The sequence below is a fragment of the Pan troglodytes genome, chromosome 2 (genome assembly GCF_028858775.2).
Source record: "Pan troglodytes isolate AG18354 chromosome 2, NHGRI_mPanTro3-v2.0_pri, whole genome shotgun sequence".
Classification (NCBI taxonomy): Eukaryota; Metazoa; Chordata; class Mammalia; order Primates; family Hominidae; genus Pan; species Pan troglodytes.
The window spans coordinates 45,231,838-45,259,564 of record NC_086015.1 but is presented as its reverse complement, the minus strand read 5'-3'; the positions used below and the strand labels follow the sequence as shown (position 1 = coordinate 45,259,564).

Below are 27,727 nucleotides of genomic sequence, written 5' to 3'. Positions count from 1 at the left end.
CCTGGTGGCCCAAGTGCTCACTAACCCCAGGGCCTAGAAAACTGACTCAGAATGGACTTCCTTGGTTCCTGTGGAATGCATCTGGGAAGCCCAGGTTTGTTAGCTGTTCTCAGAAATGTTCTTTCCCTCTCTGTGTGGGCCAGGTGGGCTAAGGTTAGCACTGCCTGTGGTAATAAAGCAGTGGATGCGAAGCACAATCCTCAGCCTGCCAGCATCTGTGAGCATCTCTCCTCTCCTCAGGGAAGAGCGGAAGGGCGGGACGAGGCAGGAATGCTCTCCCAGCCGCAGCTCCAGAGCAAGCCTTTGGAAGCTAATCTCTGAGCCTCTCGTCTTCTCCCCTTTTACCTGCCTGGCTTTTGTTCATTTCAGGAGCAAACTGATTCCACGAATCCTGGGGAGGACTGGGTGAGACTCACTGACCAGCACAGATAGTGAAAAGTTTGCCTAAAGGAATGCAAAATGCTCAAGTACACTGGCTTCCTTGATGGTTTGCCCATCTAGATGGGATGATGGCATCAGGGTAGAATCATTTCCCCCAACTTCTGCCACCTAATCCCATGTCTGCCTCATGTTCCCTCACACGTATGTTTAGAACCTCCTATGTAAGAGTCAGTCCAGCCCATGGCAATATTGGGTGGATACTGTGGAAGTATGCTGGGACTGCTGTACTGGGCAGGCTTACTCTTGAATCTGGACTGGGTAGGTAGGGCTGGGCCCTGGGCAGCTCCAACCAGATGGGTAAGTTGAGGTCTGCCTTGGCCTTTCTGGGGCCTCGTTTTCCCCATCTGCAAAATGAAAAGGCTACACTAAATCAGTGGCTGCCAACCCTTTTCCCAGCTCCAATGCTCTGGTGCTTCTTCTTAGGGGATTTGCCTTCTAACACTGCCCAGATGGATTCTGTCCCAGGCAGTGGCCATGTTGGCCCATAGATGGCTGCATCTACTGCATCTCAGGAAGCTGGTCATGCTGTCACCAACAGCCCCTCTGACACAGTAACCTGGGTAGTTTGTCAGTTTCTATTTGACATTACCTTTGATGCAGTTGTGCACAGAACTGTTGTTTTCATTGTAAAGCATTTCATTGCAGCCCAGCCAGAAGCATCATCATCAGTACCTCATTACTTAATGAGGTTCTTGGGTCAGTTCTGTAAACACAGGGCAGACATCGTCCCTGTGTTATAGTTCACATATAGTTTCACTGCCTTACAATGAAAACAGTTCTGTGCACAACTGCATCAAAGGGAATGTCAATTACCTTATGTAATCCCCACCACAACCTGCAAAGCAAGCCGCCTTAGTTTCATTTCATTGATGAGAAAACAGACTCAGAGGAGCCGTTTCCACTTGCTCAAGGACCCACAGCTTGGCTGAACCCAGGACTCTGACTCCATACCCTGTGTTCATCCCCTAATGGGGTGCACAAAACTTGGGCTGTGACTAATTGGGATATGAGTGTGCCCTCTAAGAGTGTGACCCAGGAACAGGCAGCTTCATTTGACCTCACATAGCCTACTTAGTGCCCACGGTGAGGAGGCTTCACTATTTAAGTCCTCCTGGGTGGTGTGCTCATCTCCAGCTGTGTGTGCCCATGTGGCCCTGGCCTGGCTGGTTTTGCCTGCACTTCTGGGATTGAGTGGGGAGTACTTGATGGAGCAGCCAGAGGCTTGGTTCTCAGCTCCAGTGGCTTTGCCTGCTGGATACAGGAACAGGCTGAGGTCTGTTTTCTTTGCCGTCTCCCTTTAGTTCTTGGGTGGGGGTAACACCCATGGGGTTCTGGGTCTGGAGTCCTCTCAGGGTATTTCAGAGCAATGGAAGATTCTTCTGATTTCCCCTTCTCACTTGAGCAAGGAGTCGTCTTTGCTGTTTAACAGAGAACAGGAAACTCTTAATATTCCAGAGCCATTTTGTTCAGTGGACCAGTCCTGGCCCTAGGCCCCGGTGTTGCCTGTCTGGGGAAAAGCTTATCTGGGTAAGCAAGGACAAGGAGATGATGGTCCCAAGCAGAGCCACTGCCCTGCCAAACATGTTGGGTCACTAAAGCTAGTCCATGCCAAGCCTTGTCCCTGGTGAGGCTGTGTCCTGGAGGAAAGGTGCCTATGGAAAGCAGCAGCCCAGGTCCATTTGAGTTCAGAGGTAGGGGATATGAGCAGCCTGGTTGGGCAGAGGGCAGCTAACAGCAGTAACCCTTCCATGCCCTCCCCAGGCCTGTACCTTAGTATTTGGCATGCCTAAGTGGCTCCATTCTGAGAGCAGAGCTGGCCCCCCAGGCCCCTCAGCTCTTAGGATTCTGGCAGTGGCAAAGGGCCCACACCTACTAGCCCTCTCCTTCCCTCCATCCCCAAGCTTCAGCTATCTGCTTATTAGCTACAGTCCACTGGCTCTCTTCAGGGATGAATGGGTCACTGAAGTCACAGAGGTGAGAGGCAAAGGAGGTGACAAGCAATAGGGCAGAGGCGGCTCAGGTGAGTGGCTGCACACAGGTCTATTCCTCTCCCTCCACTAACAGCAAGCCCAAAGTTCCAAGACCTTGCCTTAACTTATAGCCGAGTCTGCATCCCCATTAAGCTGTCCCTCCGTGAAGCACCATTTGGGGTAACTCGGGTCACAGGTGTCCTGAAAGGTGCTGACAATCACTCATGGCGCCTAAGTAGGTGAGTCAGTGGAATGCAGCAACAGAGTTTACTATCTTATGGTTCTTTGCAGTTTATCTTTTCAAGTTTCTCCTATGAGGTTCTCAGGTCGGTTCTGTGAACACAGGGCAGGCATCATCCCTGTGTTATAGTTGAGAAAATGGGGGCTCTGGTGGCTAAGGCTCTCGTACAAGGTGATGGGAGAGGAATCTCCCTCACCAGGTCTCTCCTGTCTCCACCTAAAGCAAGATGCCCTTTCTCTTTCCCCTGGCAACAGAAAAATGCAATGTAGAATATAATCTTATACATACAGGGGCTACGGTAGCAAGTGGTAGGGAATGGGGGAAGAGGCTGCAAGAAAGCTACAGGAGGCTTGGCCTCTTGGGACAGCTGTCTGGAGTGGGGTTGGGCGAGACTAGGCAAAGCTAGGCAGCCTTGGCCTCAAGCTTCAGTGGGGTTGAGAAGTGGTGTGTGGGAGCAAGAAGCTGGGCCTAGAACGAGGAGTTTTAATCTGCCCTTAAAATCCAGCCTCTGGCCTCTCCCATCAGAGGCTTGATGTTGAGGTGGGTGGACAAATGCATTCATTAGGTGTTTTAATAAATAATTACATTTGAATGGTGATATCCAATCCAGAAGCCTGGTACAAATGAAGCCTGGTGAAAACACCCAAAAGATAGACAGCCGAGTCCCTCCCTCACACGCTGTTAGTCCTCTCCCTGTCTCCTCCTGCAAGGTGCCCATTGCCACTAGGGTCTTCGTGTGCATCCAGGGATGGTCTATGCATATCTTCACAAAGATTCTGCACCCACCCCTTTTTACCCATATGTGAGCAGCTGTCAACTCTGCTCCTTGCTTTTTCTCTTACTATGTATTTTGAAGACCATTTTATTCCAAAACACAGCTTTATGGGCTGTTTTTTCCCCCCTTTGACTGCAGAGTGGTCCACCAAATAGATGCATCAAAATTTGCTTAACTAGTTAGGTTCCCTTTTGACAGCTATTTGGGTTGCTATCTTTGACAGTGTTGCAATGAATTCCTTGTACATACTCGTGAGTATACCTCAAATAATTCTGAGTAGAACTGCTTTGTCACAGAGTGGCTCTCAGTCGTACCTAACATGGAAATTACATTTATGGACACACGGACCTTTCCCTGTTCATGCCAAAACCTACTTTGGAAATACATAGGGGTGGGGTTTCTCCTTTGCCTTCCTGCATACCCCTATATCTGTTCTGACCTTCCCCCACAACCTCAACTCTGAAACTTGTCACTTCCTTCTACGTTTACTGGAGTCTCAAGTGGTGGAATGGATATTATACAGAATTCCACATAGGAGGCTGCGATAAAAGAAAAAGGAAGAACTGCCCTGACAGCCCCTGCAGCCCCATCATTTCATAATTTCACTTTGGTGGGTGATCTGCTCAAGGCAAGGAAAGGCAGGTTCTCACTTAATAGAACTGCAGATCAACTTAGCATTCTTTGCTTTATAAACAAAACAGCACAATTCACATCTTTTTATTATAGCAAGCAAGAGTTGAAGAGTGTATTTATCTTAAGATCTTTCACTATTAAGGATTCAGATCATCAGATTTCAAAGCCTCATGTCTGTAAGATCTGCTCCAACATAGAAAAGCTTCCTTCTTTGGTTCAATGGTGGTTGCTGCAGTGGGATCAAATGTCTTAACTCTCAAGGCTGTCTCATAACTACAGCACAACTGAAAAAAGAAAACTCACGCTGGAAAGCCCTCCTATTCTCAACGGCCATGTTCATTTTGTCATTTTCACCTCCTGTACCCGGAAATGCAAGTGGGCAGCATTCCTTTTAGGCCTTTTCCTCCCCACCACTACTTCCGGTATTGAAAACTTGACCTCACTTTCTTCACCACTATTTACAGGAAAGGTTAGGTACCTTGCCAGCATCCCATGCACCTCCCTCTCCAGGTTAACCGTTATTCTGATTTCTATAGTCATCTAATAATCTCCTTGCTCCATCTGTGGATATTTTCCTTAAAATAGCTTGTCCCTTTTTTTAATTGATGATCAGTGGAGTTCTAAAGCATGCATCTGTAACTTGCTTTTGTTCAGTATTATGTGAGATAGATATATGCATACTATACTGACACCCACATCACTGAAGCTGTAGTTTTTCACTGCACTGTCTCGTGTGAACAGAGATTGTTGGACACATGGGCGTCCAGTGTAGACTGTCAGCATTGTGCCCTACCAAGCCTTACTGGCGCTTGAGGCAAAAGAAAAATCAGTACTACTGCCTTTATTTGAAATCTTGATATTTTGTTGGGTCATGGATGTTTTTCTATATTGTTTTATTCCAATGGCTGTTTCACACCTTTATGAAAAAGTTGCTCTCCTCCCACTCGCATCTCCAACGCTGTCTCTGAAGAGTCTTTAAATGCCTGTGTATTCTTCTCTATTAATCTGTATTTATATCCCTATTCCTGTAACAGGGTTAACTAACTTTAGCTTTGTATTAAGTAGTTAGGCCTTGACAGCTGCTAGAGCAAGTGCTATTTTTCCTAAGCGTCTTGGCTATTATTCACCGTTGGTACTTCCAGAGCCACCTTGTTGAACTGGATTAACTCTCACATTAAGTTTTTAAACTTCAAAAATACAATGAATTAGCAAAACTCTGAAAACGTTTTCTGGTTTTAAAAAGTTGTTCTTTCTTTAATTGAAACACCGTGCGGTGGCTCTTTATGTTAAAAGCTGAATTCACTGAAGATCTTCACGGTGTTAACCTACCAATAGCCCTAGGCTTCTTGAAATACTGGCTGGTTTGGTTTATCACACACGAGACAGAACCTGAGACCTACCACATCATCAGCTATGTGAATGTTTCCTTTCAAACCCTAATTAATTACATTTTAGACCACAATGAAGAATTCATTTTTGCAAAGCAAGGGCATTCACAAAAAGGCCTCCCCAGATGAAGCTGATTTTTAACGAAAAAGAACTGAATGTATGTTTTTCTCATAATTAATAAATAGTCACTATCATCATCAAAATAAAATCAGAAAGAGCGCTCCCTAAAGACAAAACACTTTTACTTTTTAAAAGACCAAAACACAAGTCTTAACAGGTCTACCTGAAGAGATGAACTAAGCTTGTCAGACCTACCACCGGGATGATAGGATCATCTGGCAGGTACTGTGGAAGGCTCATTCTGGTTCTGATTATGTTCAGATAAACATCAACACTTAAACCTATTTAATTAATTTATTTAATTATTAGTTCAAAGTCGAGTTGAAGGAATTCCCCTCTCCCAATGAGTCACACTTGGGTGAAGGTGATTCAAATCCAAATCCAGGTAGGTAAAATCCAAATCCAGGTAGGTACTTACTTACTATTTATTTCATTACTTTAATGGAATCAAATCATCTGAGGGGGATTGGGGTAGAGATAGATAGATAGTCTGCTTGGCTTTCTCCCACCAAAGCCCAGAACTAATCAATCACAATGTGCAAGGCTGAAACACTTTTTTAGGGGTCCAGCGTAATCCAGGGCCAAATGCTAAAGGAACTTGGCAAATTGCATCTAGAGAAGTAGGGCCCTCTCTATCGCTACAACAAATTACTTCACTATGTATCTATCTATCTATCTATCTTCCTCAGGATAAAGTTGAGTTGGATAAACTGAGTTGGATAAACTTACTTACTTACCACCCTCACAAACCATTTAATGACAAGAAAAAAAGAGTGACACAATCGAATGAATTAAAAGTTTAATTCTGAACCATTTTTTATAACCGCATTTTCTCTTGAAGCATCGTATCACAGCAGGTTACAACAACTTTGGGATAAAAGGCAACTGGTAAACTGTCCAAAACAAGGTTCCAAATAACACCTCTTACTGATTTACCCTACCCATATATATCCCAAATAGTTTTTGATCAAAAACGTGAAATAGATCCACCTGCTTATTTTAAGCATATTAAAAAGAAGGAAACTAATTGGACCATTTTCTATTTGTCTATTTTATACAAAAAGGCTACACAATGTTACACTTTATTCAGATTACAATTAGAGTGATTATGAATTAGTGTTCTACACCATTACTCAATTCTTAAAAATTAGAAATTGCTGTAGCAGTATTCACTATAACTTAACACTACGAGAGACTTAAAAAACTAACAGTTACTGCAAAAAAAAAAAAAAAAAAAAAATTAAAGAGCTACTTCAAAGCAAGCAAAGTCAGTACCATTACAGATAGTCTTTAAAAAAAAAAAAAAAATTTAACAAGCAAGGCTAGGGTTTGATAAATTCCATCTTGTGATCCATTCTTGTGCATTCTTCACTTCTTGAGTCACTCCCAAAATCCATTTGTATTGTTACTCCTCGACCAAAAAGGACCAGAACAAAAAGTTTACTTCAATTGTTCCCATAGGAAACTCAGCTTGGTTAGTGTGTCAGGCACTTTCTGAGATACCAGCCCACCCCTCGAGCCCTCTCAGCAACTCTACAGGCCAATCACAATGCAAGTTCAGACAATACAGCTGTATAAAGAGAGAAAGGCTGCTATTAATGTTTAAAACAGCAAATGTTACTCATTTGAGTATTAAGTTGCAAAAGCTGTGGCAAAAAACATTAAAGTTAGTTAATAACTTCCACACATGATCACATAACAACCAGAAATCTGAGAACATTCCAATGTTCCAAGACATCGCCTTTCAAAGTATATACCTGTTTTTGTGGCAGATTTACAAATAGCCTAAACCACTCCCACCCTACCAACCAAGTCTTTCTGAAGTTCTGTAGGCAGAGTAAAAGTATTTTACCCAAACTGGCTTTTTAAAACTTCTTACCTAAAGGATGATTTACAGGTCAGTATCAAACCAGGCCAGCTGATTGCTGTCACCTGGAGGCAGCCCATCCATGAGGTCCTGGGCATGCCCCAGATCTGGCAGCCCATCAACTGGATAGTCAGCACCAGGGTGGTGGCCACCCATCTCATGTTCCATCATGGGGTCCATACCCAAGGCATCCTGGCCATATCCACCAGAGTGAAAAGAACGATAGCTAGGATCTAGAAGAGTCAGGGTGTCAACAAAATAGGCAAGAAGGAAGGCAAAAGAGAGAGGAGAGAAGCAGACATAGACGTTAACACTGAGGTTAGGGCATCCAAAGTTCAGCAGCAAACTTGTCAGAAAACAACGCTTTCTAGCCTCTTCAACCTCCAGCTTTCTTTAGCCAAGTAATTACTCAGTGCCAGGCCACCCATGAGACTACACAAATAACATCTATTTCCATCAGATAGGCACACCAGCAGGGCCTAGTCACATCATTAGTCTAACCCTGAACACTCTGCATTTACCCCTGTCAAGAGACTTGGGGTTCCCGAGGAGGAGAAGCAGGAATCTACTGTGTGACCACCTAGGCAGTGAGAAGTCATGGGAAGGAGGATTAAGACAATAATGAGGTCTGGCAGGTGTAATCTATCTTGACAAAAAGTCCAAGTGACACCCACAAAAGTACTAAGGAAAGGCACTATTTCAATGAAACCTCAACATATTTTATCTTAGGGTTGACATGTTATTTCTCACAGTAAGAATCTGCGCTTTAGTGGTTTCATAATTAGGTAGAAGCAGATGAGGTTATAAATGTAAGACAGTTATAATTGTTAGTGGTCTATGCCATCCTCCATGTTCATTACCCAGATTTAAATTAGCTTTTCAAGAAAACCCTGATAATGCAACTGTGTAAAAACCCACCCCAGATCTGAGCCTAGAAACAGGAGTTTTCCTATCTTCCTTGGGTAGCTTGTAGACAAAGGTATTATGAGTCCTCTGGCCAAAAAGAGAATAAAAAGCCAGGTAAATTGTAACATGCTGCACTGCAGAGGCCTAGCAGTAGCATGTATTTGTCGGTGGCGTAATCCTACTGCTACTCATTGTGTGGCTCTGAATTCCCTGTGCTCCATTAAAGATACTGTTGCTGACTGGAATTTAAGAACTGCTTTTAATTGAAGCCACTACTTTTCTGCCAACACTGGTTTCCCAGATGAGCAAACCGGCTCTTCTGATAAAAGTTTTAGAACTTTAGCTTGATCTGGAGTTAATCGAGAAATATGAGACACATACCATCCTGGCGATATCCAAGGGGTTCTCCCTGGGCACCAATATCAAGTCCAAGATCAGCAGTCTAGATAAACATGCACAAAGCAAGGAAGAATAGAAAGCAAAATGAAAATTCTCAAAAGTACACTAATTTTTTTTAAAGCATACTTTCAGATTACAAAGGGAACAAGTAACTCCAACATTACACAAATGCTTAGAAAATGGAAGTTCTTCAAAACTCCACACCTCAAAGATACATTTTTTTTCCTCTTTGCACCTCACATTAAAAATACTCACTGACTTGATCTTTCAACAAATATTATATTAAGCACCTACTATGTGCTGCCAGGCACTGTTCTACATGCTAGAGATACAGCAGTTTAAAAAAAAAAAAAAAAAAAGGCAAAATGCCTACCCGCAAACAGGAGCTGCTGATAGGATGTGTTATATGAAAGAAAAGTTTTAGCCTGAGCAGCTGGACAGACAAAGCTGACATTAACTAAGACAGAGAAGACAGTGAAAACAGGTTTGTGGAAGGGGGTAGGTGGAGAAAGTTAAGGGCTCAAGTTGGAACATGTTAATAAGATGCCTATTAAAAACCCAAGTAACACACTACTCACTGGTAATTTGCTTTGTTTTTTTTTTTTTTTTTTTTTTTGAGTTGGAGTCTGGCTCTGTCACTGAGTGCAGTCTGTTAACTCCTGGGTTCAAGCAATCCTCCTGCCCCAGTCTCCCCAGTAGCTAGGACTACAGGCATCCATCTCCATGCCCAGCTAAAGATGGGGTTTCACTATGTTGCCCAGGCTGATCTTAAACTCCGGTCTCAAGAGCTGCATCGTTGTAAACCTAACAATCTCCTTTCCATTCACTCAACAAATATAATCCACTGTATGACTGTGTACCATCAATGATCTCTGTAGAGTGGATAAAATATCAGGATGTTCTAGTTTTATTAGAAACAATGTTTCAAGGAACCACCTGTACCGAGGACAAATACTGAAGAAAAATTCATAGCAGAAATTCAAATAGAAAAGTTTTATTAAAGTTTAGTAAAAAATACTGATAAACTGTCCTCTAACAGTGTTTAACACTGCCTCTTTCCTTACATCCTTTTGAAAAATCTTCTTTAATCTGGTAACATTTTTCATCTTTCTCCCTTATGAATTATAATTTTAAATAACACAACTTATTTGTAATGATTCTGAACAGGCTCTTTAAAGCTTGTATTATAGTTCTTCCTCAGAGCAGTTGCTAGACAGCATAAAGAAGAAATACTCAAGCCAGGGAAACATCAATGCAAATGAATGTGTACTAAGTGTTTTGAGAGGAAAGAACAAGCTGCCTTACCTGCTCTAGGAAACTACCAGATAAATAACTGCTCACATTTCCCTACCTCATTCCAAGCCATTGGCTCTGTTCTGAAGAGAGAGCTGGTCAGCTCAACTGAAAGCCGTTTCTTGTAATCTTGTGGCTTGTCCTCAGACATTCGGAACAAAACAGCAGCTGCATACGTCGCTAAGAGACAAGGAGAAAAAGGCCTTTGAGGAAAAACTGAGACTTCAATGTACACATCTGCTAAAGGCTTTGGTTCCTTTTTACTTACCCACACCTTCATTCCTAGAGTGAAGTAACTCTGTCAGAGGAGCTGTGGCTCCCTCAGCTTCAATAGCTTCTGCAGCTTCCTTGTCCTGAGCAAGTTCACAGAGGACCCCTGCAGCTACTCTTTGGATGTTTTCAATGGGAGAATAAAGCAGCTAAGGAGAAAACACAAACAAAACCTAATTAAATCTAAAGCTAAAACATGGCAAGCCCCCCACTGTGGTGCAAACATTCCCAATTCAGAGTGCAAGAGGCATTCACACTGTAGTAAATAATATTCTCTGAATTTTATGTCTTAGGGTGTTTAATGCTCTGGAGCACTGGATTTCCATAATATTTTTTTAGCTATAAACCCTTTCTTCAGAGGCAACTCTAACTGATCTAAGATTTGGAAAACCCAGAATTGGTTGGGGGTCTATGCCCTGCCTCTCTGGCAGCCCAGGTCAGCTCTCCCCTCTAGGCACCCATAAAAGTGAAATGTGAAATCTCCTCCCTCTTCTCAAGTCTCAATGTTTCTCTTACTGACCAAAAAATGTAGGGAATTTTCATAAAATTAAATGTTGGTAACCCTATTATGGTCCCTAATTTTCTGAAATGTTATTAATCATTACAATCTGGAAATTTTATGGACATAAAACCTAGAACACTTCACTTAAAACATACCTGCACAAACAATGGAATGGTATTTAGTCCTCTGATAACAATTCGGTTGTGAACATCCCGAGCTAGGATGTGAAGGGCTCCGGTACAACCTTCAACTATTTCTTCCATGCGGACCCCCTCCTGCCAAAAGAAACATGGTTAACAAACAGGGCATTCTCCTCTGTAAAGTTTCTGAACTTGAAAGGCTTTGCATTCTGAGGAACAATTATTAGACTGTAATTATTTACATTATATACCCGAAGTTCCCCGTAACTTGCAATTAGTTCAGGAAGGAAGAAGGATTCCATTAACTTGAATGTCACTGAAAAGAGGCCTCCTGGCAGCACTAATTCAAAGCAGCACCCCTCCCCCATACACAGTGCAACAGAGCTTCCATACAGCGCTGAATCCCAAAGACAACTTTCCTACAGTAAGGGCACCAATCATTCTGGGTAAAAGGTATATAAAAAGAGAAGATGAGAAAGTAATGCTCAGACTATGTCAACGTTTTTCTTTTACATGCCCCCTCTATTTTTGTATATCTTCCATGTATTTGGTGAAAACTTTGCCAAGTTTTAGCACCAACTGCTAAAACTAACTGAGTTGCCAGCAGAAAAATTCACTCCTCACTCTTCCAAGACTATTCAGCTGACAGCCTCATGTATAGGAGAAGGAAGATAGCTTTTGCAATATGTAAGTACCATCTGTTTCTCCTGTTTCTGGATTTGAGTTTTAAAAGGGGTTATTATTCTGCTACATTTAGCAGCTTTTATAAATAACTTGATTCTTACAAGGACACAAAAACTCCCTTCTTCCTAGAAAAGAGATTTAAAATAAAAGGTGCCCTCAGCATTCTATTAAGTCACCTCATGGAGATGGGCCAATACCAACAGTAATAAATGAAGAAAGCCAAAGCCCCAATATGAGTACATACACAAAGCAACGAGCAAAATGAGATTCCTAACATCTGTTCTGGTAGGCTCCATCTTTGTTTTCTAAACTAACCTAATTAAATAAGGTCTTAAAGTCTGAGAAATCAGAAATGTCTTTAGACTATACTTTTAATGAAGCTACTTTTAAGACACAAACTTTGTATCAAAGCTTCAGGTTGAGATTTTTGTGGTTAAGAGTACAGAAATGCTACTATTTTTGAAATATGTATCAATACTATATTCTTAGGTCCATGAAAAAAGTTTAACTCACAGAAAAGATAATAAAACGGACTGCTAAATATTTATAGTCAAAATGCATGATGAGGCAAGGGTAAGAGGCTCTGAAATTACACAGATTTGATCTCAAATTATGACTCTACCTCTTCCTAAGGAAGTGGGCCTTTGTGTAAATTAAATGAGAACACTTCATGAACACCTAACCCAACCTTTGTAAGACTGACCATGTGAAGGACGTGTCCAAGGAAATATCACTGGGGCCACACTATGCCTTATTTTCTCTGCAGCCATAGAAATGTGTAATTATTTATTTAGTCATTTTGTCATTAGCTCTTCAGGAAGACGGATGGGGGGAACCAATGACCAAAGTAGTTCAGGATCCTTTGGATTTATGCATTCCTTTTAGATAGCCAGGTATCACTATAAGAATTTACCTACCACAAATTGCTGCTGTGTCCCACCCATGGACGTACGGCGCTGGGTATCCTGATGTGCGCGAACAAGCAACTGAACTAGTCGTGGAATGGCACCCTGCTCACGCAAAGGTGCATGATTTGCGGGACAAAGGGCAAGATTTCGAATCAATCCAACAGTAGCCTGAAAAACAGAAGGAAGAACTGGCATACAACTCAACAAAATCATTTTCTTACCCTAAAATTCCCACCACACTAAATCTATTGGTATCAACTAAAAGTAGTTCTGACTACACAAACATTTCAGAATCTTACCCCTATCGCAGCCATACTTCCTACTTACTAAGGACTACAATTCCTACTTATTGATCACTATGCTTAGACAGCCATCCAACAGCTAGAGATGCTTCATTTTCAATTCTGCAACAAAGGTAAATTCTACTTTGACAGTTTACCTTTATCAGAGGCCAGTGGGATGGTGGGTGTAAGAGCTTAACCACAACTGGTAGTCCATAGTGAAGGCGAACTGCATTCTGGGCCATCTCTGCTTCTTGGTGTCGGCTGGTCAGATGACGAAGAGCACAGATGGCAGGCTCAGTGATGTCTTCCCTGTCACCAGCCCGAAGGACAGTACGCACAAGAGCCTCTATACCACCCACTTGGCAGACCATCATCTTGTTCTTATAATTATTGCAAGTGAGGTTAGAAAGAATTCCAGCTGCACAGGTGACCACATTTATATCATCTGAACCCAGAAGCTGAACAAGAGTCCCAAGGAGACCTTCCATCCCTTCCTATGGAGATAAAAACAGATGGTCAGTACAAGCACATACTCATCTTGACTCTATTCCCATGGCACCAGTTTACTCAGAATTTACCTGTTTAGTTGCAGCATCTGAAAGATTCCTGAGAGTCCAAAGACAGTTCTGAACAAGACGTTGACTTGGATCTGTCAGGTGAAGTCCTAAAGCTTGCATTCCGCCTAGAAAATTAAAAAGGATATAAGGCCCTAGTCATTAGCTAGAAGTGCCTATCAATCCTAAATATCTTTTCTAGTCTTAGGAGGTGTCCTTCTGTATTTCCAGAGTTTACTTCCTTTCACCTAAGTATTTGATTTCCTCTCATTTTCTAGAATGTTGCTCAGTTTCCTTCACTTTGCCAGTTCACCTCACTAGTGACAAACTCTCAAATAGCTACTGTTCCTTTCCTAAGCCGAAAAAGCCTTTGTTATCTCCATTGTCCCCCTTAGGTAATATTCTTATTACTCATTTCTTTTCATCCATTCAATCATTTCAAAAATATTTATTCAGTACCAGGTCCTGTTCTGAGCTGCAGATAGACCAGTGAACAAAAATATTCAGAAGTTCCTACCCTCAGAATTTACGATCTAGTTGGAAGAGGCAGACAAATATACAATAAAGTAAAACCATACAGTATGTCAGATGATATTAAAGGGCTATGGAGAAAAATAATGGAGTGGGGCTGCAATTTTAAATAGATAATTAGGTCACCTCACTGTGAAGGTGACATCTGACTAAAGACCTAAAGAAGCTAGGTAAATTCCTGGGGTAAGAACAATCCAGAAAGACGGCATGAAAACACTTACTGTCAGGGACTTTATACAATTCACTGACTACAAAACATGTGTTCCAAGGTTTACAATCTTCCATCCTTTAGGACCCTTAAATGGGGGACATTTACTCTGGCAAAGGAGTATAAATGGAAGCCCAATGCCCACATACTAGATTAACTTCGCTCATCCATCTTCAACTTAAATCACTTCTGAATGCAGTAAGAGATACTTTTCCTTGTCTCCTTCATCTTTCAGGTCTGTTTTATTTCCTCAGATGAGGTCTATCTGCTGTAATTCTTATGGTACCCTGCACTTCTCCTTCATAGTGTAAGTTACTCCACTTTCCCTACAAGACAAAGATCACCTCTGTTGGGTTCTTTTTCATAGTAGCTCCAGCTACTAATAGAATGATCTGCGTAAGACTGATGCTCAGGATGCTCAGTATTTGTGAAATGACTACCTTCTTTCCCCTCTTTAAGACTTCATTCCCTCCCTTTACATAACTATTAACTCTAAGAGAATGGATTTTAACCCCAGATGTCCATCAGAATGGCCTACAGAGACTTTAAAACACACACATTCTGATTCAGCAGTTCTAGGGTAAAAAAAAAAAGTCCCATACAGATGACTCTGTGGCACCTCTACCTGCCCTTCCCTGCTGCCCTTACCCCTATATACTAAGAGGGAAACTTCCAAATCTCTAGCCTGCCTCTCTTGCATTCTAGTATCATACATTTCCAGCTACCTACTGACCTTTTAAGTCACTTTAAGTCAGCTTCTTAAATTATTATGTTCAAAAATTAAGGATGCCTTCTGAGGGTTCCATTTATCTTCATGGTACCAATGTTGTCCCCTCCACAAACTGTTTTTGGTTGCTCCCTTAGCTCCTACATTATTACATTCTATGATTCTTTCAGGCATCTCAGACATTTGCCCTTTGCTATTGAGTTCTAAAACCAAACTATTTCATTCCTAAAAGCCTGTAACATCTCAGTAGTCTGGTCTTCTAGCTTTTGGTCATTCAAACTGTTAATCTACACAATGCTATTATTAATATTTTAAACACACCACTGTGATGCTTTGCTATTGATAAACAACCATCGAAAGTGTCTCAGCATCCTTTTAAGATAATAGAAATACTTTAGTATAACCCTGAGGAACCATTTAGAATCTGGATCCCACCTAGCCTTCCAAACTGACCAAACTATTCTGTATCTATGGCTCCAAAGCTGGAATAAAGCATGAATAAACTCCATGAGTAGTAACTATCTTATAGGAACCTAAAAAGTCCTGCATGTTATGGCTCTGCTTACCTAACCTCAACCTCATACCAGGCCATCCACCTCATTACTAAGTTCTGTTTATGCAGACCTTCTCTTCAGCACCTGGATCTCCACAATCTCTTTCCCTTTTTTTTTTTTTTTTTTTTTTTTTTTTTTGAGATAGAGTCTCACTCTGTCGCCCAGGCTGGAGTGCAGTGGCGCTATCTCAGCTCACTGCAAGCTCCGCCTCCCGGGTTCACACCATTCTCCTGCCTCAGCCTCCCAAGTAGCTGGGACTACAGGCGCCTGCCACCACGCCTGGCTAACTTTTTGTATTTTTAGTAGAGATGGGGTTTCACTGTGTTAGCCAGGCTGGTCTCGATCTCCTGACCTCGTGATCCACCCACCTCAGCCTCCCAAAGTGCTGGAATTACAGGCGTGAGCCACTGCGCCTGACCAATCTCTTTCCTTCTAAGGCAAGCTTGTCCAACCTACAGCCCATGGGCCACATGGCCTAGGACAGCTCTGAATGTAGCCCAACACAAATTCATAAACTTTCTTAAAACATTATGAGATTCTTTTGCAATTTTTTTTGTTTTAGCTCATCAGCTATCATTACTGTATTTGGTGTGTAGCCCAAGACAATTCTTCTTCTTCCAATGTGGCCCAGGGAAGCCAAAAGACTGGATATCCCTGGTTCTAAGACATAGCACATGGTGTTCCTTTTCTCTACCTGGAAAACGTTTAACCCTCACTTCTCATATAGACAAGAGACAGTTCCCTCTCCTCCTGCAGTCCCACTTAACATCCCCTTTTCAAGGAGACCTTTTCCCTCTCATCTAGACAATTCCCCTCCCCATTAATTCTCATCACTATTTGCTGTCATTTCTCCCATAACACTCATTCTAATTTATGATCACATATTTTTAAGTATTTTTGTCACCTTCACAAGACTAAGAATTAAGCACGGGGACCCTATCTGTTGTGTTACCCAATGTATACCATGTGCCTATTCCATTTCTTAAAATACATTAGATGCTATTTTCAGAATAAACAAATGAACGTAAGAATAACATGGAAGAACTTAAAGATTCCTAAGCTTCCAGTCCCATACATGTCCAGCTATCTACAGACCTCCCTGTCACTTCAAATAAAACACTATGAGATCTTGATATAAAAATTAACACTCCAGGGATTCTGATTAAATAAATCTCAAAATCTGTATTTTTAGCCTGCATTACAGGTTACTGCTGGAACAGCTGACAGAATTTACATCCCATCCCCTCATTCTATATGAACTCAGCCACATTTGTCTATCCCCAAGCCTATGGTTCCTCTGCCAGCAGTTACCTGGAGCAATCATCATGTCTTTCTCTCTCATAAATTCCCAAGTAAAATTACTCTCAATAAGTGAGAAAAGTAAGTGTTGCCAGCCCTATACTTTATTCCCAACATTTTCTTCCATTAAATGCCTTTATATTTTTCCTTCTTTCAATACTGATTTGAAGCTTGCTTTGAAATTCTGAGTAAATGTTGTTAGGTGGGTTACTGAAAGGAGAAAAAATGCTAGGTAGCTAAAGAGTAACTGTTTTCATGACACACACACACACACACACACACACACACACAAAACCCAAGAGGCCCTAGTACAAACCATCTATTCTTTTCCCCAATTGCCGACATACACAATATACAAAGTACCACATATAAGTTGCCTTCTTAAAAATACTCAGAATAGAAAAAAATTGTTTCTCATACTTAGACGACATCTATTCACTGAGAATACAGAATATCAGGGCAAAACACTGCTCATAATCAGGCAAGAGAAAAGAAAATGCATCCAAATAGGAAGTCTGTTTGCAAACAATATGATTCTATACCTAGAAAACCCCATAATCTCTGCCCAAAAGCTCCTTGATCCAATAAACTTCAGCAAAGTTTCAGGATATAAAAATCAATGTACAAAAGTCAGAAGCATTTCTAGACACCAACAACATCCAAGCTGCAAGCCAAATCAAGAATGCAATCCCATTTACCAAAGCCACAAAAAGAATAAAATACCTAGGAATACAACTAACCAGGGAGGTGAAAGATCTCTACAATGAGAATTACAAAAAACACTGCTCAAAGAAATCAGAGATGACACCAACAAATGAAAAAACATTCTATTTCATGGCAGGAAGAATCAATATTGTTAAAATGGCCATACAGCTCAAAGCAATTCACAGATTCAATGCTATTCCTGCCAAACTACCAATGGCATTCTTCACATAATTAAAAAAAAAACTATTTAAAAATTCATATGAACCCAAAAAAGAGCCTGAATAGCCAAGGCAATCCTAAGCAAAAAGAACAAAACTGGAGGAATCACTTTACCCAACTTCAAGCTATACTGTTAATACAAGGTTACAATCACAGCATGGTACTGATATAAAAACAGACACAGAGACCAATGGAACAGAAAAGAAAGCCCATAAGTAAGGCCGCACACCTAACAAGTCAACAAAAACAAGCAATGGGGAAAGGACTCCCTATTCAATAAATGGTGCTGGGATAACTGGCTAGCCACATCCAAGATTGAAACTGCACCCCATCCTTACACGATGTACAAAAATCAACTCAAAATGGATTAAAGACTTAAATATAAAACTTAAAACTATAAAAACTCTACAAGATAACCTAGGAAATACCATTCTGGACATAAGACCTGGCAAAGATTTCATGACGAAGATGCCAAGAGAAGTTGCAACAAAAACAAAAATTGACAAATGGGACAGTATAAAGAGCTTCTGCACAGCAAAAGAAATCAACAGAGTAAACAGACAACCTACAGAATGGGAGAAAGTACTGGCAAACTATGCATCTGACCAAGGTCTAATATCCAGAGTTTACAATAAACTTAAATTAACAAGCAAAAAAGAACAACCCCATTAAAAAGTGGGCAAAGGACATGAACAGACACTTTTCAAAAGAAGACATACAAGTGGCCAAGAAACATATGAAGAAAAGCTCGACATCACTGATCATTAGAGAAATGCAAATCAAAACCACAATGAGATACCGTCTCACACCAGTTAGAATGGCTACTAATAAAAAGTCAAAAAATGACAGATGCTGGTGAGGTTGCTGAGAAAAGAGAATGCTTATACACTGCTGGTGGGAAAGTAAATTAGTTCAGCCACTGTAGAAAGCAATTTGGTGATTTCTCAAAAAACTTGACAGAATTACCATTCAATCCAGCAATCCTATTATTAGGTATATGCCCAAAGAAAAAGAAATCTTTTTACCATAAAGACACACGCATGCACATGTTCACTGCAGCATTATTCACAATAGCAAAGATATGGAATTAACCTAAATGCCCATCAATGGTAGACTAGATAAAGAAAATGTGGTACATATATACTATGGAATACTATGCAGCCATAAAAAAAGACGAAGATGTCTTCCTCAGCAACATGGATGGAGCTGGAGGCCATTATCCTAAGCAAACTAACATAGGAATAGAAAACCAAATACCACATGTTCTCACTTATAAGTGGGAGGTAAACACTGAGTACACACGGGCACAAAGAAGGGAACAACAGACACTGGGGCCTACTTAAGGGTGGGAGGTAAAGAACTGAAAAACTACCTATTGGGTACAATACTTACTGCCTGGGTGACAAAATAATCTGCACACAAAACCCCTGTGACATGCAATTTACCTATATAACAAGCCTGCACATTACCCCGAACCTAAAAGTTAAAACGAAACAAAAAACTGCTCATGAGCATCTACTAATAAAGCAATCACTTTACATAAAACTGTACTATATTAGAATTTGTCATTTCTCCTATAAATTCACAGCTCTGTTAGCAAATCTTAGGTTTACTCAAAACTGAAATTACAAACAAATTTTATTAAGCAAAATATATGCCATCATTTTTGATGGATAATAAGAACTCTACCTAAACTAGCCTTAAATATTTAGCTACAATCCAGATGACAGGTACTCTGAATGTAAATCTTGGCTGCAAACTGAATAGGACCATTTATTTTCAGTAGTTAAAGTTCTACCACCTTTTCCTAAGAAAAGTAATCTAATTAGAACTGCAGATGCTATACACAAGACTCAGAATAGATACATATACTTACCAGCTTCTACAATAGCCGGCTTATTACTAGAGCAGACAGATAGCACCTTCAGCACTCTGCTTGTGGTCCACAGTAGTTTTTCATAAGTATAGGTCCTCATTATATTTACTAAAGCTTGGGGTCCACCACTAGCCAGTATGATGAGCTAGAAAGATATATATATATATATATCTTGTTAGTCAAGGAATCTTGATCACATGTCTGAGAAGAGCCATATTACCAACCTATTTTATTATACAAGAATTTCAGCCAGCTTGCCACTGGACCTAAATGTATTCCTGGACCCCATCACTCAGACCCCCATACTGGGGCCCTATCCAACTTGTCCTTTTAAAGCATTCCACTCAAATTCAGACATCCCAGTCCTCCAAACAATGTATCACTTTGGGCCCGCTTTCCTTCTTCCCACAGTGATCAGAGCAAAAGAAAAAAATTTAGAAACTATGTTGGTAGGCAAGAGTAATGTCCTAAGATGAAAGTTATATCAAAACTGATTCACTGAAAATTTGAACCAGAACTGGCACTTAACTCCTCATCATTTGGCCCTTTAATTTTCCTAATTATATCCACCTTAAAAACAGATACCATAAAATGATCATTCATGCTTGTCCTTTCATTCCCTGTATATCTTCCCTTTCAACACTGCCCCAATTTTCTAAAAACAAATTTCATCATTTCAGGCTTCTGCTGAAATTTCCCATTGTGCTTTTAAACATGCTCTACAAAGCCCTATGAGATCTGCTAAGTCTATCTCAATAGCCTCACCTCAAACCTTTCTTCCTCCTTACTATTAGTATTTCTTAAATTCCCAAAACTTTCCATCTCCTTCCTTCATTTCAAAGATGTTGTTTTCTCACCTAACCTTCACCTAGTGAATCCCTTCTCATCCTTGAACACTGAACTCAACTATCACTTCCTCCAAGAGGTCTCCTTGAACCCTCAAAAAGAGTCAGTTTCAACTTGTGTTATGTGCCCTCATAGCCCCACTTCTTCCCACTACACAAATTAAATATTAGGTTATTATTCCCAACATCTACATCCCACCTAAGAACGAAAGTGTGAAGAGAAGCTTGCCTACCATATCCCTACTACTTCCCATAGTGCTTTACATATGGAAACTCAAAAAAATTTAAAAGAACAGAAATGAACTGGGCTGCACAGCAGGAGGTTAAGTGGCAGGTGAGTGAGCATTACCTGGCTTGAGCTCTACCTCCTGTCAGATCAACTGCACCATGAGAGTCTCATAGGAGTAGAAACCCTAGTGTGGACTGCACACGCGAGGGATCTAGGCCGCACGCTCCCTATGAGAATCTAATGCCCGATTATCTGAGGTGGAATGGTGTCATCCAGAAACCATTCCCACAACCCATTCATGGAAAAACTGTTTTCCACGAAACTGGTCCCTGGTGCCAAAAAGGTTAAGAACACTGCATGGAATGACATGACACTGGAGGTGTCCAACGCTCCATGAAAACCACATAAAGAATAATTCTCTTACCTTGCTTTCTTGGTTGCCATAAGCTAAAATTTGAAGGCAGTCTGTCGTAATAGCCAAGAATTTCACATTTGTTTTGTTGAGCAAGGCAACCATTTTCTGCAGCCCACCAGCTAAACGCACTGCCATTTTAGCTCCTTCTTGATGTAATAAAAGGTTGTGGAGAGTTGTAATGGCATAAAACAACACAGAATCCACTGGTGAACTGGGAAGAAGAAAAAAGCCTCATCAGAAATATTGTGAGTATACTCTTCTACTTTTTAGCTTCAAGCATTCTGACATGTTTTCTTACCCAAGCATTTTCACCAGGGCAGGAATGCCTCCAGACTTAAAGATGGCCAGTAAGCCCTCACGATGATGGGAAAGGTTATGTAAGGTCCCAGCGGTACAACGAGCTGTTTCTACATCATTTGTATTCTGCATGGTACGTACAATAGCGGACACCATCTGAGGAGAACGCATGATAGCGTGTCTGGAAGCTTCCTTTTTAGAAAGCTGATGGACCATAACTGCAGCCTTATTAACCACCACCTATAATACAGGAATTCAGAAACATCGTTAGTTTTCAAGTACTGGTATTGGGTAGACATTCTGAAACTACTCCCCTTGAGCATTTACTTCAAAGCAGACTAAAAAGCTAGCCATGTCATTGCTTACCTGGTCCTCGTCATTTAGCAGTTTTGTCAGTTCAGGGATTGCACGTGTGGCAAGTTCTGCATCATCTTGATAGTTAATCAAGTTTACAACTGCATGTTTCAGCATCTGTGATGGTTCAGCCAAACGCTGGACATTAGTGGGATGAGCAGCATCAAACTGTGTAGATGGGATCTGCATGCCCTCATCTAATGTCTCGGGGAACATAGCAGCTCGTACCCTCTGAGCTCGAGTCATTGCATACTGTCCATCAATATCTGGAAAAGGTTAATTCAACACTCACTATCCACAGTTCAGCATTTACCTAAGTATTTGCTATCCTAAATGATAAAAGTGACATTGCTATTACTCTCTTTTCTTTACCCCAACATTTTATTTAAACTATTATACACTAACTTTTTTGTTCTCAAAACTGCATTCTGACTTTCAGTAAGGCAATGAAAAATAATACTCTTACCAGCTACTTGTTCTTGAGTGAAGGACTGAGAAAATCCCTGTTCCCACTCATACAGGACTTGGGAGGTATCCACATCCTCTTCCTCAGGATTGCCTTTACCACTCAGAGAAGGAGCTGTGGTAGTGGCACCAGAATGGATTCCAGAGTCCAGGTAAGACTGTTGCTGCCAGTGACTAACAGCCGCTTTTCTGTCTGGTTCCATGGCCATGTCCAACTCCATCAAATCAGCTATAAATATGAAACAGTATTAGCATTAGTAGATTGGAAATGTTACTTTAATTTAAAAAAAAAGAATCTGTGATAAGACCCATTGAAATATTTTTAGAAATAAAGTCAAATCTGAAAGACAGCCAAGAAAAGCAGAATGATAGCCAGGGTTAGCTCAGTGATGAAATACCTAATCCCTTAGGGGACCACCTAACAGTTACTCACTGAATCAGTGGAAGAATGGTACTGCATCCAGGCTCCAGAAGCAGTCATCCAGACTAGATTCCTGCTGGTGGCTTGTTTGCTATTTCACCAAGCCATTAGGAGGAGTGAGCAGAAAATGGAGCAAAAGGTAGCCTGACAAGTAAGCAGGGAGAGAGGAAAGCAGGGGGATCTCAGCCAGACTGGCTTAATGGCAACGAAGCAGAGCCCCAATTCAGTAACTAAAGATTTATGACACAAACCTTGAGTAGCCATTGTCCACGCTGGATTTTCAAAACAGTTGTATGGTATACTTCAAATACCCTAAAAAAAGTTAATCAAAAGTCATTAGGATTTAAATTTAGCTTGATTAATACTCCTAAGTCACTGGGATACCTGTTAAATGTCACTATTACACCCACAAAAAAACCCCATATCCTCTTTTACCAGGTTAGTGAAACGCAGACCTCATGGTCTCCTCCAGACACCTCAACCACAGCTCCATCACTGCTGAACTTCAGTGAAAACTCCTCCTTACCAAAAATGTCTTTTTATTAATAGTATAAACATTAATTACAGATATTCAGGATGGTGATGAGAAAGCACAGAGTTGTAATAATAAAAGCCATGGAGGGGAAAACACTATTCAAAAATCAGCTGCTCTCTGAATTCCTAAAGGTCTCTCCTTTTTTAACCTTTCACAGAAAAATTCACAGATCCCCTTTGGATAACAGAGGTACAGTGGGATTTTAAAAACTGCACATTTTCTTTAACAAGTTGTTTTCTGATATAGTGCCATCAAAAATTATTTTTCATAAAGCAAATTTTGGTGACTAGAATAGCGAATTTCAGATTTTTTAGTACAAAGAAAAATTACTTTTCAAATGAAAGTTTGCAACACAAAAGCACCTTTATTAGTAAAATTTTTCTAAGTTCAAATTTACAGCAATGATTTATTATAAATACAAATATTACCAATATGGATACGTATTTTGATTAATATTTTAAAAATTAATATATATAAATCTTATCTAATTTGTCCGTATTTTGCCTTTATTGTGCAATATTGAAAAAAACACTGCATCACACAGGGAACTACTTGCAAATTAGAACAGTTTAAGGGCTCATGGCCTCTAGATATTTCTAATAACACGATTTCCTTTATTACAAAATCTGTCCCAAACAAGTTCATCTTGAACTATAAATTAACATATTGGGTATGTAAAGATATGGAATAAAATATTTAAGTGTGAACTATGTTTCCTTTTTTTTTGAGACAGAGTTTTGGTCTCTTGCCAAACCAGGCTGGAGTGCAGAGGTGCATACTGGGCTCACTGCAACCTCCGCCTCCCAGGTTCAAGTGATTTTCCTATCTCAGATGTTAGCCAACACCTGGCCTTAGTTTCTATCTTTTGACTGTCTTTAGAAGAGTGGCTATTTAACTACTTCACCACCTTTCTGAAAAATTGGTTCCCCACTCCAGCCTCCAATGTATTTCTGCAAAAGGAGACTCCAAACATGTTCTACACTGAGCTTCTCCTTTGGCCAATGTCAACAGACTCAGAAACCAACTGGTCATGTCTATAGGCTATATAGCTATTTCAGAAGTGCTTTGATACATCCGGCTTCCAGGAACATTTTTTTATAGTACTGTTTTTCCTTGTTGTTGATGCAAAGGCAAAACATTTACGCATATTACTGGGTAAACTCTGTGTGGGCTGACCTAGTAACTTGACCGCAATTTATAATGATTTCATTTTTACAATGGAAAAAAGCAAGTTCATGTTCCAAATTTACAATAGCCATTTGTACACTGGGACTTCCCAACATTACATATATATTTTTTAGCTTTTAAAATTTATGCAACATAAATAAAAATTCATCTTGCTCTTCACTGCAACCCCATGAGGTGAAGGAGGGTAAAAACTTATCAGCAGATAGAGAAGTAAAAACGAAGGGTAGAAATGGGGATCTAATTAGGTAACAGCATAGACTCACTCACCTTGTACCTGCTCTGGAGGCAGATCCACATATGCCAAAAAACTGAGCATTAACTGCTAAAGAAATCAAATAGACTGCCAAGCAAGACCTAGGGCAGAACCCTGCTCCGGAAAGGAAAAGGAAAGCCTTCCTCTTTCTTTTTCTGGCCTGAGCCTTTGGACTAAGGGCTGTCTCTCCTCCACCACACCCTGCCAACCATTAAGGGCCCAATTCTAGTGCTCCCAATTAGCCAAAACTTACCAATCACTTCAGGAAAATTTTTTTAAAGCAACGAAAAAACTGACTCCATAGAAACTGAGATAAAACTTAAAACTAGGGGTAGGGTGGAGAGAGAAACAGAACACTTCAATTTAGTATCTCCATAAATACTGGAGAGAATAAAAACAAAAAGTTGAATAGAAACTAAAATTGAGAAAACTGCCTAGAGTACAAAAAAATGACAAAGACAAAAAATACAACAGAAGAAATCACGATCAATTCAGGAGATCAAAGGTCCAACCAGTAGACATTTCAGAAAGAATTATGAAGAAACAAAAATGGTAAAATCCACTAAGTACCAATCAAGAGGGAGGAGTGCTTAAAAATTATGAAGTACAATCATGCACTGCATAATGACATTTCAGTCAAGATGGACTACATATGCTACAGTGGCCCCACAAGATTTTAATTCTGTATTTTTACTGGATCTTTTCTATGTTTAGGTAAACAAGCCAGGCGAAGTGGCTTGTAATTCTAACACTTTGGGAGGTGGGTGGATTGCTGCAGCACAGGAGTTCCAAGACCAGCCTGGACAACACAGCGAAATTCCATCTCTACAAAAAAATTTTAAAAATTAGCCAGGTGTGGTAGTATGTGCCTGTAGTCCTAGCCACTGGGGAGGCTGAGGCAAGGAGGATCACTTAGGAGTTCAAGGTTTTAGTGAGCTATGATCACACCAATGCATCCAGCCTGGGCAACAGAGCAAGACCCTGTCTCTTAAAAGAATTAAAAAAAAAAAAAAAAAGGATACATAAATACCACTGTTTCAACTGCCTATAGTAACATGCTATACAGCTTTACACCCTAGGAGCAACAGGCTATACTATATAGGCTAGGCATGCAGTACACTATGCCATCTAGGTTTGTATAAGTACTACGCTAAATGTTTCAAGACACAGATTATCATTAAACTACAGACTACATTAGAATGCTGTGTTTTCTGACAGCTTTATCACCACCAAGTGATGTTTTGACAAAGAGGGGGCTAGCCAACTTCTCATGTATTTTCCATCCAGTCTAATGCATCCATGCATCTTTTTTTTGGCAATATGAACATAATACTCTTTCCAACTACATAATTTATAAAGGATACTTCAAAATTCACCGTGCTATTTCCGATTTTAACCCTATAAATGTCTCCGGTCAAAGTCAATGGGAGAAATCTTGCCACAACTAATATATAATAGATTTCACACTGAAGTTATTTTTCCTCTTCCCATCAGGACAGAATTATCTTAATTACCTTAGTTTTCAAGAAGTTTGAGTATTATTAACTAGGAGTAAATCTGCTACATAAAAATATAAAGCAGACATATTTTAAAACCACAGTTTTATACTAGCAATTCATAATTCACTTTTCCAATAATCAAGATCCAAAGAATTATTCCCCGTTTTAAAGTTAGAAAGTGCTACTCTATTTCATAAGCATGATAAACTTTTGATACACCTTCAGGGATTTTTAAAAAGTTCTTAGTAAAATTTGTAAATCTAGAAACACATGCATATGCATTTTCATTAACTGTCACCAGTAATACTTTGCCATCTAGAAAATGTATGCAGTTTCCTCATATCTTCCTGTTTTAACACATTTCATGCAACACTAACATTTTAAGTTACAACTCACTCCAGGTTCTTTTCTGATTTCTTACTTCACAGCTTTCTTCGGCGGGGGTGGGGGGGTGGGGGGGTGGGGGGGTGGGTGAGGGTGTGGGTGTTCTCAAGGTGTCTTGTCATCCTAGAATAGTCAGTAAGCATCAAACATCAAATGACCCTTGGTCCTCCAAACACTAAAATGTATGCCTTTGGTACTGTCTTTAAATAGGTACACAAATGGTTATTAGAAGTATGAAATCTTCTCAGGTAGGAAACAGAAGGTAAATGGAAAAAAAAAAAAGAAATAGGAAATCTCTTTACGGCTGGGAAAAATTAGTATGTTTCCAGAATGAGCTGTTCTTCATAACTGTCTTCCTTCCTCAGCCATAAAGTAATATATGCCTCAAATAAATTAATATTTTTATTTATCATCTCCATCATATGAGTCCACCACACACTAAATGATGACATTTTGGTATGTTTGGTATATTAAACTCACTGCTATGTATTTTTAAAAATAAAAATATAAAATTCCTTGTGAAGACTATTATAAAATATTATCATCTGGATTGTATCGTATGTCTATACTATAAGCTACCTCCTCCATTCTGAGCTTGTTCTTCCCCATTTTGTCTATTATTCCAACAATGCTGCAATAAACATCTTTGCATATAAATAATTCTCTTAATTTCCCATATCACCAGAAGTTCTAGAAACACTGTTACTGAGTTTAAGGGTAAGAATTTTAAGTCCTTTCATGCATAGCTCCAAAATACTGACAGATCATAAACTGAGATAATTTTCACAGAACATAGTGAACATGCTGCCATCTTACCAAGGGCTTGTCAGCATCAGCTGTTATCTGACACAACTTTTAATAGATACGTCCACACATCTAACATACATACCATCACCCGCCCATCCTACAGGGTTTTAAATTCCAGTAAGTTCATATGCTTATTTATTTGCTACGTGTAATGTAGCCTTTTGGCTTGCCAGATTTTTGATGTCATCCTTTTATATTTTTGTGAAGTACATGTATACAGTATACATAAAAAGCCCCTTGATAGTCATTGATATAGCACATATAGGCCAACTGGATGTCTTAGAATATAATTTTACTGTTTAAAATAATTAGATTATGGTAACATCCTTTGCATGTGTGATTTATTGTTAGTCTCACCAATGAGTAACTCCACACAGCATCTTTGATCAGTAACATAATCCTAAAATAAATAGTACTGGTACTTCAGGGGAAAAAAAAGACAATGTTTTTAAACAATCTTTCACTCCATCTCCAAGAACATATTATCACAAAAAGCAGACTGTTTTTCTCCAACTTATATTAACATAAGCAGCCAAAAAG

General features: G+C 40.1%; 1 protein-coding gene across 7 annotated transcripts in view; it reads right to left on the bottom strand.

The window, feature by feature from the left end:
* Nucleotides 1-6,353: 6,353 nt before the first annotated feature.
* CTNNB1 (catenin beta 1) overlaps nt 6,354-27,727 on the bottom strand; it is a 40,979-nt gene continuing 19,605 nt past the window's right edge. The window contains exons 1-17 of one of the 7 annotated variants that reach the window (XM_063805619.1): nt 25,862-26,054; nt 24,512-24,552; nt 22,773-22,833; nt 22,102-22,329; nt 21,648-21,901; nt 21,283-21,521; nt 20,994-21,195; nt 19,496-19,640; nt 13,401-13,504; nt 12,978-13,316; nt 12,548-12,706; nt 10,962-11,081; nt 10,303-10,453; nt 10,093-10,214; nt 8,724-8,784; nt 7,449-7,669; nt 6,354-6,980 (exon numbers count right to left, since the gene is read on the bottom strand). In XM_063805619.1, coding sequence (XP_063661689.1) covers nt 7,461-7,669; nt 8,724-8,784; nt 10,093-10,214; nt 10,303-10,453; nt 10,962-11,081; nt 12,548-12,706; nt 12,978-13,316; nt 13,401-13,504; nt 19,496-19,640; nt 20,994-21,195; nt 21,283-21,521; nt 21,648-21,901; nt 22,102-22,329; nt 22,773-22,785 — 2,346 coding nt within the window. In that variant the 5' untranslated portion in view covers nt 22,786-22,833; nt 24,512-24,552; nt 25,862-26,054 and the 3' untranslated portion in view covers nt 6,354-6,980; nt 7,449-7,460. Of the gene's footprint in view, nt 7,670-8,723; nt 8,785-10,092; nt 10,215-10,302; nt 10,454-10,961; nt 11,082-12,547; nt 12,707-12,977; nt 13,317-13,400; nt 13,505-19,495; nt 19,641-20,993; nt 21,196-21,282; nt 21,522-21,647; nt 21,902-22,101; nt 22,330-22,533; nt 22,666-22,772; nt 22,834-24,511; nt 24,553-25,861; nt 26,055-27,727 lie in introns of those variants that run through there. The other 6 variants (XM_063805618.1, XM_063805621.1, XM_063805622.1 and 3 more) reach the window with 6 other exon arrangements.